At 44.3% G+C, this 12,777-nt stretch overlaps 1 protein-coding gene across 2 annotated transcripts in view; it reads right to left on the bottom strand.

Annotated features, from left to right (window-relative positions):
- Positions 1–221: 221 nt before the first annotated feature.
- Positions 222–12,777, bottom strand: part of CHST11 (carbohydrate sulfotransferase 11) — a 182,120-nt gene continuing 169,564 nt past the window's right edge. For both annotated transcript variants that reach the window (XM_068402087.1, XM_068402086.1), the window contains exon 3: positions 222–1,070. In XM_068402087.1, coding sequence (XP_068258188.1) covers positions 222–1,070 — 849 coding nt within the window. The remainder of the gene's footprint in view (positions 1,071–12,777) is intronic.

Consider the following 12,777-nt stretch of genomic DNA (forward strand, 5'->3'; position numbering starts at 1 on the left):
TATTCATTTCTACAGCTAGATCGTCACAATCCTGTTATCCTGCAAAGAGAGCTGTCCTTTCTTACAGTTGATTTAAATAATTTTGACTGTGCTGCTCGCAGCATCATTCAAAAAAAGAAAATATTAATTTACAAAATAACCCATTCTCCATATTTATTATGACAAATAAAAATATTAAATAAAACAGGCTTTCTCTCTCCTCTCTCCCCCTGACCCATCCCTCATTCCAATTTCAGGTAGCTTGGCACTGAGTAATTGAACATTAAAAAATCAAGTTTGTAGACTTCATACAGCTGCGTTTGGTGCTCAGAGCTGATGTTCTGGAAGAACTCTGTAGTCATTTCGTCAGTAGTTCTCGTAGACTTTGCATAGGTGGGGAACTTCAGGTAGTTGCCTACTCCCGCCAGCTGGAGAATGTAATTTGAATCCTCTTCAAGCGTTTCGTATTTTCCTATGAGGTCGTAGTGGATGTGGCAAGGGTGACAGAGGGAGTACACAGTCTGCCAGTGCTCGTTGAAGGGTTCTTCTCTTTGGGTGTGTGGGTCGATGAGATACGCCACAAACTCTTCAAATTTCACGTCATCGCCTTTACGCAGAGCTTCCTGGGTTGCGTTTTTCCTCTGGCGCCTCACGATTTTGGTGCCGTATCGCTTGTGGAAGGAAGTGTTGTATTTCTGGGTGAACTTGTTCCTGTAGGCTGACACAAGTCTCTCGAAAGGCTCGCGCACAAAGAGGAACTTCATGTAGTTTTTCAAGCGGTGGTTGATCTCTGGGATGCTGTACTGGTTGAGGGTCTTCAGGTTCGAAGACACATGGGCTTCATTGGCTGGGATTTCCATTGGATCGCTGTACTTGCCTCTTCCCGTCAAAACCATCATGACTCTCTTCCAGTTTGTGCAGGCCACTTTGGGAACATAGCAATAGATCATTTCATGATCTTCATCCACGACCAGGTGTTTGAGATCGTTGGGTGTCAGCACGCGGCGCTTCCTGCTAGATACACTGTTTGCTCGGCAGGTGTCTGTCACTTGGTCTCGTCTAATCTGATGAAGAATTGCTGTGTTGGACAACTGCAAAGAAAGCACAGGCACCAGTAAGTCAAGCAGCTGGGAAACTCTTACTGCCTTTTTGCTTATTATACAAATTCATAGAAAAGTAGATTACTGCCTGTATTTAACAGTTCACTATGTGGCTGAGTAAAATTGTTCCTATGCTAGAAGATAAACCTTATTTTTCTACAAACTTCTTGATAGGTGCTGCTTAAATGCTGTTCACAAAGTATCCAAGGCTTTGCTTTGAAGCCAACACAAAGGAGCACAATGACATTCACTCAGATGTGATTTCTTGAGGAGTAGGGAGAATATTAGCTATAGATTTGCCTCTCTGCTAAAGACACCTTGACAGAGAAGGAAAGAGCGTGTGGCCTTCTAACACACACAGCACTATGTTCACCCATAGCCATTTTATTATTTTGTTAATAATGCCCTAACTTTCTACTATTACTGCTACTGGATGCTTTGGAGAGGCTGTAATCTGTCTTGAGAAGGCCCACAGGGCAGCTGCACAGAGATGGCCACGGTCTCACCACCAGCCACCTCCTGCCCAGATTGTGTCCAGCGACAACAGCAAGAGCTTCTGCTAAGGCAGGTAATGAGCTCCTCTGGGAAACATGGAATATTAGCCCAAGCAAAGGACCATGCCGATGCAGGGCTCCTGTGTTTGGTTGCTCAGAGCCATCTGAGGTGTCTCTGCATGGCACGGTGTTTTGCTGTGCAGCCCTACCCTCACTGCTACAAATGCCTTTTTACATATTCTGAATAAACCACATCAAAACAACAGGGGGAAGGTTTTGGTAATGTTATTTACATTTGCTTAACACCACTTACCTGTGGATTTCAAAGAGCCAGAGCCTTATGCTCAATAATTAGTTTAGCCTCAAAGCCAAGTATTAAGGCAAGTATTGACCTTCCTATTTGATAGGCAAGGAGGTCTGAGATTCCTTCTTGAACACTTGAGTCTTTCAAAAGTGTTTATCTGATACCTTCCAGTTAGGTTAACATGAATCACAGGACACTGCAATGAAGCAGCTGAGGCAATGTAGACTGTATACATCTGCTATGGGGGTGCTTTTGGTTATAGGGGGTCTTCCCCCTCAGTATAATACCCTTGGCAAATGGTTTTGCCCCAGCTTGGGTGTTCATACTGAACCTCCAGTTCCTGCAGTCATGAGTCAAATCTCTGCTTTCAATACCAGCAGTTAGCCCTGATTCATATTAAAAAACCCTCAAAGAACAGCATCTGAATGCACTTAATAGGCAAAACCCAAACCGAACAACAGGACGGAACCAAGCCAATTGTAAGACTTCTGAGCTTTAGAAGGAAAGAAGATAGAAGATGTACTGTTACGGACAAACCCTAAGAACACAGTTTTCACCTACCCAAGGGACAGCAAAGACTTCTGCAACACATGAGCAGCAGAGACTCTCCCTCTGAGCTGCGGTGGGTTGCAGAGGAATGTTCTCGTAGGATGAGCAACACCAAGGGGCTGGTACACCTCAAACTTGGGCAGGAGGATTTTTTTTCTCCAGGACAGCATTTATGTGCCAAGCCTGGGACCTCTGTATTTTGTACAGTGCCACCCACCACTTCTCCTCTGAATTCCTTGACACTTTCCTCATCTCATCTCTTTAGCCCCTTTGTTCAGCAAAATGTTGGCTAATGGCTAAAACATGCAATAGCCCAGTGCAGCTCCTTTAGACAGCTTGTCTTGTCTTTTGTGCGTGTGTGGTATTGCCCTGAATACCTCCAAGGCGCATTTCAAGGGCAGTTTTGTGTTACAGTCCCGGAGATGAGAAGCCAGATATGAAATGTGCTTCACGTTTCCTATGAAAATTGACTGGCAGGGAGTTTCCAAAGTAAAATGTTAGAAAGCAGTTGTCAAGGACCACACAGATTTTTGAAGAAAATGACTTTTTCTGTTAAAAAAAAAAATCAAATCCATATTTCAATTTATGCTGTCCTCAGAGAGAAACAGAACTAATGGTCAGCTCTACACTGGTTAGAGTTACCAGCGAGTAATTTTCAAAGAACTAAACAAAACCCTCTGCAAACACACAGAGATACAAATTCTCCTCTGCAGACAGATAAAATGCTAAAATCTCTCCTCCTGCAGATTTTCATCAATATCATATATCACAGTACTGCTGTTTGCCTCTGGTTTTAGAGTAACAAAAAATAAGAAATGCCTGAGTATACTGCTACATTACAATATGTTAATGCACTATATTTGCTTTTCTGGTTCTGTTCTTGGGATAAATAAGAGAATTAAGTGGATGAGATTCTATGGCCTGTATTAGATAGAAGGTCAGATTTCATAATCTAAGGGTTGCTTCAGACCCCAATCTGCAGATGAATCTTTGTAGAGCTGTGCTTTGCTCCTGATTTCATTCCTACATCAATAAGCTAAGCAATTCTTCCCCATACATTAACGTTAATGAGATTTTCAGGCATTCGGAGTAAGGGGAAAAATGCAGCCTTAGTATCTGCAATTGCAAATGAGATTGGACTACATTAAATGCACTTAAAAGATGATACTTGTGCATTTTGAAGTGGTACTTGTCTCCCACTCTCTTTTATATGGAAGAAATGGCATAAAAGTTTGGCCAGCTACATTTACTAACTATACACCAACACCCCAGGGTCAGCTCTGCACATGCTCTGGCCTGTCTGGTGGCACACAGAACATATATTAAATATCAATGTAACACTAAAAGGGTATTGCCCTATTCTCATAAATTACAGTGCCATTTGGTATGGGTGACGGAGGACCATGTAGGAAGTACAGTTTAAAAGCTCTACTTCCTTGGTTTTTTTTGCCTACTGACTTCAGCTTATTGAAAAAAAAAAGGCCAATTTAGTGACTGTCCTAGAACAACGCCAACTGTAACAAAACCCATTTTCTTCTGCAGCTGACTAACACACCTGATACACCCTGGAAGAGCTGACCTACCTGCTTCCCCCAGAGAAGCAAAGCATCCTACTGTCTCTCCTTGAGGTTTAATGGTAACAGCCCTCTCACTGAAGGAGCAGGCGACACTCACCCTGCACTAGTGAAAAGTTGGATAAGGCACCAGAGAGCCTTTAACACAGCTCCTGCAGAACCACCAAACTCTTCCTTGTAAGCTGCAAAACCCGGAGGACATGCTTCCTACAGCACCATGCGAGGTAATCATAACAGCATTTTTCAATTTATTATTTTGAAATTATATATTAACACTGAGTTATCTGATGCTAATATGGTTCCTCCTCTTTTAAGTTACGAGCAAGGCTTTTAAGCCACATAATAATTTCACTCCTGAAGCTGGTGAGGGGAACTGGGAACAGAGTAAGATTACACAAAACTGGAACTACATTTATTTAAACTAGAGGTCTACCTGGCCAGTACAAACGTGCACACAACTAATAAGGAAAATACATCCCACAGATTTAAGCAGGCAGAGAGGTAAGATCCAAGTGATTGATAGATATTGTTAAACCCATGGATGGTGAAGGGCAAGTCAAAACAATTAGGGCAGTGGACTGTCTTCCCCCAAAGCTGTTGTAGATGTGGCCACAGCAGAGTTGCAAGCTTGCAGCTGCTGCCTGGACACCAATTGCTGCATCGACGGTCATTACACAAGAGGCCTCCACTGATCCCACAGTCCAAGAAGCCACAATAAGTAATGACCTACATCCACCTCACTTTGGGAGAGGGCACTTTTAAGCATGTGTGAGGTTACCCTAAAGGCAGCATGGGGATGGTTCAACTTGGACTTCAGCTGGGCATTGAGAGTTTTGGGAAGACATCTGATAAAAGCACCCATTCTTCCCTAAAAGGGCTGACAACACCATAGATGCACTTGATCACGGGTTTTTTTCCTGCAAAAGTTGTAAAGGGGGACAGAAAAGAAGGGCATGTCAAGATCAAAGTTTTTCCTCCTTTTCTGATGCAGCAACTGCATTGAACAGGGAAGCAACATGAGCAGCAGGAGACTCCCAAGCTCAGTGGCATTTAAAAGAAGGAAAAAAAAAAGTCGTCTGGGGACACTCTGATCCCAGAAGCTTCTCATGTCCATCAGTGACAAACTAACAACAAGGGAGGAAAGCTCAAGGGAGGAAAACAATGAGACAGCACACTCTGTTCATGTGGATGTCTTCTGTACAGCATAGGCTGGGGGGGGGGCAGGGTTTGAGTGTAGTGCACTAGAGAATATACTGACCAGAAATATAGATGCTGACTAACTGAAAAGCATCAACCCATGACATGCAAAGGTTATTCAAGGTAAATCGCAGTAATGAGGTGGGAGGTATTTTCTTCTGGTTACTTAGGCACACCAGGATAAAATAATCTCTGAGGGCCTTTCCAAGCTTGGTGGCCAAGCAGCAAGTTCAGATTTAAACACAGGACACTTTTAATTAATGTTTCTTTCTGAATATTACGTAGTATACTGCAAACTAGGAGCAGAGATCAATCCAATTCACAGGTACCTGCACTGAAAGCACTTGTTTAATAGAAGGATGGAAATACCTAAATGTCACTCAAAAAAAACATTAATTCAATTTTGTCCCACTATAAAAAAGGATTGTGCAAAGAAGTATCCCCCACACTTATAAGGCAGGGTTTTATTTCTTTCTATTGCACTGCCTGCTGCTAGTTCTGCATGTTACTATAACCAGGCTCACAACCAACCTATGTTGGGAGTGCTAACATGACATTTGGGCATGGCAGACTAAAGGGCAAAATGATCCAAATTAGTTTAGAGTGGAATAAGGAGGATAAACATTGTGAATGGGGTTTGCAGTCCCATGCCCTGCTAAATTGCTTTTTCTCTTCAGTTTTGCATTAACAAAGTCTTTGCACCTGCCTTTAATTCTTCAATTACACTTGTGTTTGGAGGTTTGGGTTCTGTCCTACATAAGCTGCTGCGGTGTTCCCCTTACCTGTGGTCCAAGCAGCTATCAATCAAAATCAGCTGCATCTCTGCTGAACACCCAGCGGGGTCCATCCAGTAGCCCTGTTAAACTTAGCATAAACCAGAGCTCATCTCCACCAAAATCTTCTTAACAGTATTTGCTTAGAAGGTGTCTGCAGCAGGCTCATAATCCTTTGAAAACAAGGTCTTAAAGTGACGTGTGTCAGACAGACTAACTATAGGTGGCACCAACGATCCTAGTTATGTGACATCGAAAGAGGACTAATATTTCAGTTGACTAAAATCTCTCAGGTATTACCAGCTCTCCTTCCCCCAGCCCATCAACCACATCATCCGAGTTACAGGAGGGGGTTGTTATTTAATACATAAAATGTTTCTTGGTATTATTTCTATTTTCCCAAATTAAGGTTTAAGGGTATTTTTTTTGAGCAGGAGGTTCATGCAAGCACATTTCTAATCCTGTTTTCACATAAAAAGTGTGAATAAGATTCTTGCAACCTTGATGTTACAAACATATTTTAAACTATTTTAATACTTGACGTTTACAATTTGGATCCGTGTGTATATATATACTATACGCCAAATTCTAGATTGTTTTCTTAAGAACACTCAGTATTAGGCAATAAAGGGGAACTAGCAATTTTTCATACTTGACAGTCCAAGCAGCATTTCTCAAATCATCGTAAATAATTATTACTCTCTGCAGATTTCTACAGATGACAGTGAGACAATTATAACTATATGAATGAAAACACTGAATCTAAAAGAACAACTGCATTTTAGATAAAGGGATTTTATTAAACTGACCTGGATTGCAATAATTTTTTTAAGTAATAGCTTTGCAACATTTCATACTTTGATTTATTTGATATTTCATAGTATATTATTCTTGACTTAACTTTTTCAAAAAATTCCAGGCACTCACATGAGAACCCCATCAAAACCTCAATCAATATTTGCTCAGAGTCCAATAAAGCCGACTAGAAAGCACATTGTGTGTACTGGAGATGGAAATGCTTAGCATCTTCCCTGAGAACTTGCGGACAGACAAACTGGAATACAAATTTGCTACGAAAATGTCTCTACAGAATGGGTGGATAATAGAAGATAATAAAACTAATATTAACTTAGGAGTATTTTTACTAAGTGAGAAAATGTTGGAGACAAATTATATCCTCTGAATTAAACTCCTGAAATATTACGAAGCTGCTTTCTTTTCTTCATTTCATGCATTTAACTTATTGCCCCACAGAGAAGATAAGGCTGAATACATGTATTTTTCAAATAGTTCTCTGTATTGCAACCCAAGATAACCATACCGTTTTCAGTTCCCACTGTACAGAATGCACCAGGGCTATGAAAAGAAGGATCAAAGCTTTTGAGAGTAAAACAGTCATACACGTAGCTGCTAGCACTGTATTGTCAAAAATCCTCAATTGCTTCACACATTCCCTCCTTCCTCCTATGCACGTCCCCAACTTCGTCTGTGTGCATCCGTGTGCATGCACATAGAAGGGAATGGTGAAATAATTCAGCAGTTGCACTACTTTGGCTCTGGAGGCTACAATGATTTGAAAAACGACACACCCCAAATGTGCATCAGCTTTGGCATTCACTCTTCTTTGTCCAGGTACATAATTTGTATGCTAGAAAAGAAACATTAAACCAGTCAAAATCCGGCAGCATACACACGTGCAGCTGCAGACGCTGATGCTTTCTTGAGAAAACTTCACAAGATCATTAAGTATTTGCCTTTTTGTCTTGGAGAGAAAGTAAGGTACCACAGTGAGCCTAAATGATGCAAAAATCTCCTTGAAAAAATCACAGAGTGACACCAAGTGACACTAGCAGTATGTTAAAAACAGCTTTTTAATCAGCCTAAGACTCCGTCACACAATAAGGTATGGATTCAGGAAGAAAAGAGGGAGCCCCCTTCTGAATGCCACCTTCTCCTGTATAATCCCAAACATCTTTGGAAACCCGTCCATTACCATTCTCCCTGCTTGAAAATATTTGGTGTCAGAACTCATACAATGCATGGGGTTTGGGAGCAAAGAAGATGAACTCATACATCCTGTAAAACATCTCCTCTGAACAAGAAGATTGAAAAGTTGGAAGTCCTCAGGAAGGCCAGGCAGAAGAACCTATGGCCTGGTCACACAGGGGTGAAGGATGAGCCGCTGTGTGTGTTGCTATTCGGAAGCTCATGGGGAATCTTACAAACACAGGGCAGGCAAAATCGAAGTGACTGAGTTTGAGTCCAATACACCTGAGAGGTAAGAAATCATCAGGAAGGCCAGAGGAGCCTTGAGCTATGAATAATTAAAGCGAAAAATCTTCACGTTGGCAGGTTTCTTGGGATTTAATTTATAGAAGACAAGTTTGGAGCCTGGAATTGTGTGTACAAAGAGCACTTTGCACCGTCCTTCCAGCGTCTGACGCCAGCTGTCAGGAGGGAAGGGGAGAGGGGAATTTGGCAGATAGCCAACCCCTTTTTTTTCCTGTCACAGCAAAAAGAAGCAGAAGAAAGCCCAGGCCGGGACCTCAGCTGCCACGGCGGGAGAGGGTGACGGAGCTGCGGTGCCCTTCCGCGGCAGAGGCCCTGCTGCCGGGAGCCCGACCGCCCCGCGCTGCCGCTGAAGCAGCTCCCGGCTGCTTTGACAGAAAAGGATGGTGCGTGATGAATTCGTCTGCTCCTGGCTCATTCTTTAAGTGCCGCCATAAATCACTGCTTGTATTAAAAAGCTGAAAGGCCTGGCTACCCTTTGAATTTAATTTTAAAATGAAAACTTTCGGACCTTTCCCCTCCAACACACACACACACACAGACGTGCACATACGTGATTGCTGGAGCTGAGCTCACGCTCTCTGGACCTGTGTATGTAACCTGTAACACAGGGACACAACCACGGTCTCTCTAACCCTTCCTTGTCCCCAGGCACGGATGTTTCACCTCTGCGTGGCAATCACTGGCCACTCAAAGCTGCCTCAAGTAGCCCTTAGGAGCTATCATCACCTTGATGGACTTAATTATGCTAATGGATGACTGACAGACATACAGCAGCAAGGAGTGAGTTTGCTTTCATGCAGGTGGGGGACACGGAGTGGGGACCTGGCAGAGGGACACAACAGCATGCTGCATCTGAGAGTACGAGGCTGCAATCGATCTTCTTGGCTGAGGAGGAGCCAATTGCACCTGGCTTCCCCTGTGAAAGCCCTTCCTGAGGATACACTGCTGCTGGCTGTGGCTGCTTGAGAAAGGGCCAGGCTTGAAGAACTGCCTCCAAGTCACCAGGGACTGTCAATAGGGTTAAAGGGACTTCCACTGTTTATCTCACAACTCCCAGGTTGCAATCAAGGCATAGATGAATCACAAACTGGGACAACCCAAGGCTGGGGACAAGCATATGCATTGGGAAGCTCAAAGACAAGGGAGTGACCTGTAGCTGCTGTACTCTGCTATTACATCTCTACTGTGGGAGCTGTAGATGTGGTTTTCAAGGAGAGGCTGGAGGACGGGTTAGCAAAAGGCATGCCATGGATGCCTGCAAATGGTGCACCAGGAGGAGCACTGGGCTGGGGATGCATGGAGTCAGCCAGGGTGGAGCTGGGAGTAGCCCTTAAAAACAGAGTAAGAAACTGGTATCTAGGAGACAATGGAAAAACTGACATTTATTTTTCTGTTGCAAGAAGTTGTGGTAGTAGGGGTGAGATAACTTGGGTGGAGGGGGGAAACAGGATGAAGTAGATACGTAAATACAAAAATACATAAGAAATTCCACAAGGAGGAAGGGAATAATCTTCTCTCTGGGCTCACTGGTGGTTAGGACAAGTAGTAATAAAGCTAAACAGGAGAGACTCAGTTTTGATGTAGGAAAAATCCCAACTGAAAGGTTAAGATATGTCTGTGCTGGAAAATAGTGAGGAATCTCCTCCAGCCTTGGCAACCTCCACGAACCTGCCCAAGAAGGTGTCAGAGTGACCTAAATGATCCTGCCAGGTGGGCAGGTGTCTCCTTGCAAGCCCGTCAAGCTTCACAAACCTGGGACAGTGGCTTCTGGAAGCTAAACTCACTGTTGCAAATCAAGGTATTTTACACGCTTCAGGAACAAGGCTTTCAGCAAATGCTGCAGAGCCACACAGGCAGAGAGGCCAGTTAGTGCTTTGAATGAAACCTCCCTCAGGAAAAGGCCACAGATTCAAACTACGGGGCGGGCAGAGACCAGACAGGTGCTCAGACACCACCATGACAGACACCGTGCGAGACCCTGCACAGGACACAGTGGAGGAGCTGCAGGCAGCCTGAACGCCTGGAGTTGCCTGGGACACAGGTGCCCCGCTCACCCCGGCAGCCCTGACCTGGCAGCTGATGTTAATGGATTTCTCAGTAACACAAATCCTCCTCCTGTACCTCTGGGCTGCAGCTTAGGTGTCACACGGTCACACAGTCAAGTAGAAATACTTATTTTCTTCTCAGCAGGGTATCTGCTATTTTAACTGAATACAATTTACTCAGTCCCGTGTTAAATCAGAGTAATATGTTTCCAATTTTTAACTCAGCGGGCAACACACCAATATTGCTCCAAAGCTTTTGAAACCCAAATAGGAAAACCAGAAGACAGTTGCTGCGTAGCTGGTTTCCTTACATATTATTCACGGGCTTTAGCAACCCACTGGAGGAGAGGGGAACCCCGTAATTGCGTGTTTAGCCGTGCTGAGTCCCTGTTCCCCACGACCAGGGCAGGCACTCTGTGTGGGATGCTGTGGGGTGTCCTCCTTCTAACATCTCCTCCCTCCTGCAAACCAGGGATATAGGCTCAGGTCCCCACCAAGAAACATGGTGCTGTTTTTTTTTGAGGTAAGATGTTGGAAGTAGGAGTGATGACACCTGACACTGTATAACCCTGCTGTAAGCTCTCCACCGTGAGGCTCGCTTGCTGTCTAACCGGATGGTGCAAAGGACCGGAGGAGATGGGGAAGAGCTGATCTCACCCCCCAGCAGGTCGGTGGCAGAAACAACAGATTTCATCTCCTGTCTCAGTCTGACTCTTTTTTTTCATGTAATGATTTGAATGAATTCAACTGGACACAGACTGGCAAAATACCTGAGTCCTTTGGATAATGGATTTTCTTTTCCTCAAATCAACTCTTACAAATTAACATTGAATTTCTTTTACTTCCCTTTGATGAGGTTATATTGTGCTCAGACTAACCTTGTTGTTCCAAGGTAGCTTTTCCTGGCACATTTGTCCATGCTGCTCACTGACGTTCATAGAAGGCAACTAACCAGGGTTGCTCTTCCTCCACAACCTTAATTACAATTAACTGGAAACTTTTAACCTTTCTGCTGCTGTATGAAAAGAAGTAGATGACCCCCTGCTTGAAAAGACAAAAGGCCTTTTCTATTAAAATGCTAGCATCCACTTATAATCTTATTTACAACAGGCTTCCCAGGAAACCTTCCTGCTGTGGAATTAAGTAGTATAGAAATAAGGTTCTGGGTTAACATGGAAAGCCTGTTTCATCAATAGCTTCCTAGGTCTGTTTTCTTCTACCTTGAGATAAATACCAGTGGCTCCAACCCTGAAGGATGGTCAGCCCCAAACAAGCCAGCAGCAGTCATTTAGTCCAATCCTAAAGCTGTGAGGATTAAGCCCAAAGAGGGACCAAAGCAAAAGACTGAAGATGTACCATGACACAGGAGAGGGATTTGTTTGCTTATGCAATATTTTCTGAATCGCAACCCTGAACTTCAGGAGGGCCAACTTTGGCCTTTTCAGGCAATTGCTAGGGGAAATCCCATGGGACAGGGTACTAGAAGGTAAGGGGGCCCAAGATAGTTGGTTAGCATTCAAGGACTGCTTCTTCCGAGCTCAAGATCAGAGCATCCCAACAGGTAGGAAGTCAAGGAAGGGTACCAGGAGACCTGCATGGTTGAACAGGGAACTGCTGGGCAAACTCAAGTGGAAGAAGAAGGTGTACAGATCGTGGAAGGAGGGGCTGGCCACTTGGGAGGAATATAAGTCTGTTGTCAGAGGATGTAGGGAGGCAACTAGGAAAGCTAAGGCCTCCTTGGAATTAAACCTTGCAAGAGAGGTCAAGGACAACAGAAAGGGCTTCTTCAAATACATTGCAGGTAAAGCCAACACTAGAGGCAATGTAGGCCCACTGATGAATGAGGTGGGGGTCCTGGAGACAGAGGATAAAAAGAAGGCGGAGTTACTGAATGCCTTCTTTGCCTCTGTCTATACTGTTGGAAGCTGTCCTGAGGAGCCCTGGACACCTGCGGCCTCAGAAGAAGTCAGGATAGAGGAGGAATCTGTCTTGGTTGATGAGGGCTGGGTCAGGGACCAATTAAGCAACCTGGATGTCCATAAATCCATGGGCCCTGATGGGATGCATCCGCGGGTGCTGAGGGAGCTGGCGGAAGTCATTGCTAGGCCACTCTCCATCATCTTTGCTAAGTCATGGGCAACAGGAGAGGTGCCTGAGGACTGGAGGAAAGTGAATGTCACTCCAGTCTTCAAAAAGGGCAGGAAGGAGGACCCGGGTAACTATAGACCGGTCAGCCTCACCTCCATCCCCGGAAAGGTGATGGAGCAACTTGTTCTTGGTGCTGTCTCTAGGCACATCAAGGATAGGGGGATCATTAGGGGCAGTCAACATGGCTTCACCAACGGGAAGTCTTGCTCAACCAACTTGATAGCCTTTTATGAGGATGTTACCCGGTGGATAGATGATGGTAAAGCTGTGGATGTGGTCTATCTCGATTTCAGTAAAGCGTTTGACACGGTCTCCCACAGCA

This window comes from Nyctibius grandis, chromosome 5 (genome assembly GCF_013368605.1).
Source record: "Nyctibius grandis isolate bNycGra1 chromosome 5, bNycGra1.pri, whole genome shotgun sequence".
Taxonomy (NCBI): domain Eukaryota; kingdom Metazoa; phylum Chordata; class Aves; order Nyctibiiformes; family Nyctibiidae; genus Nyctibius; species Nyctibius grandis.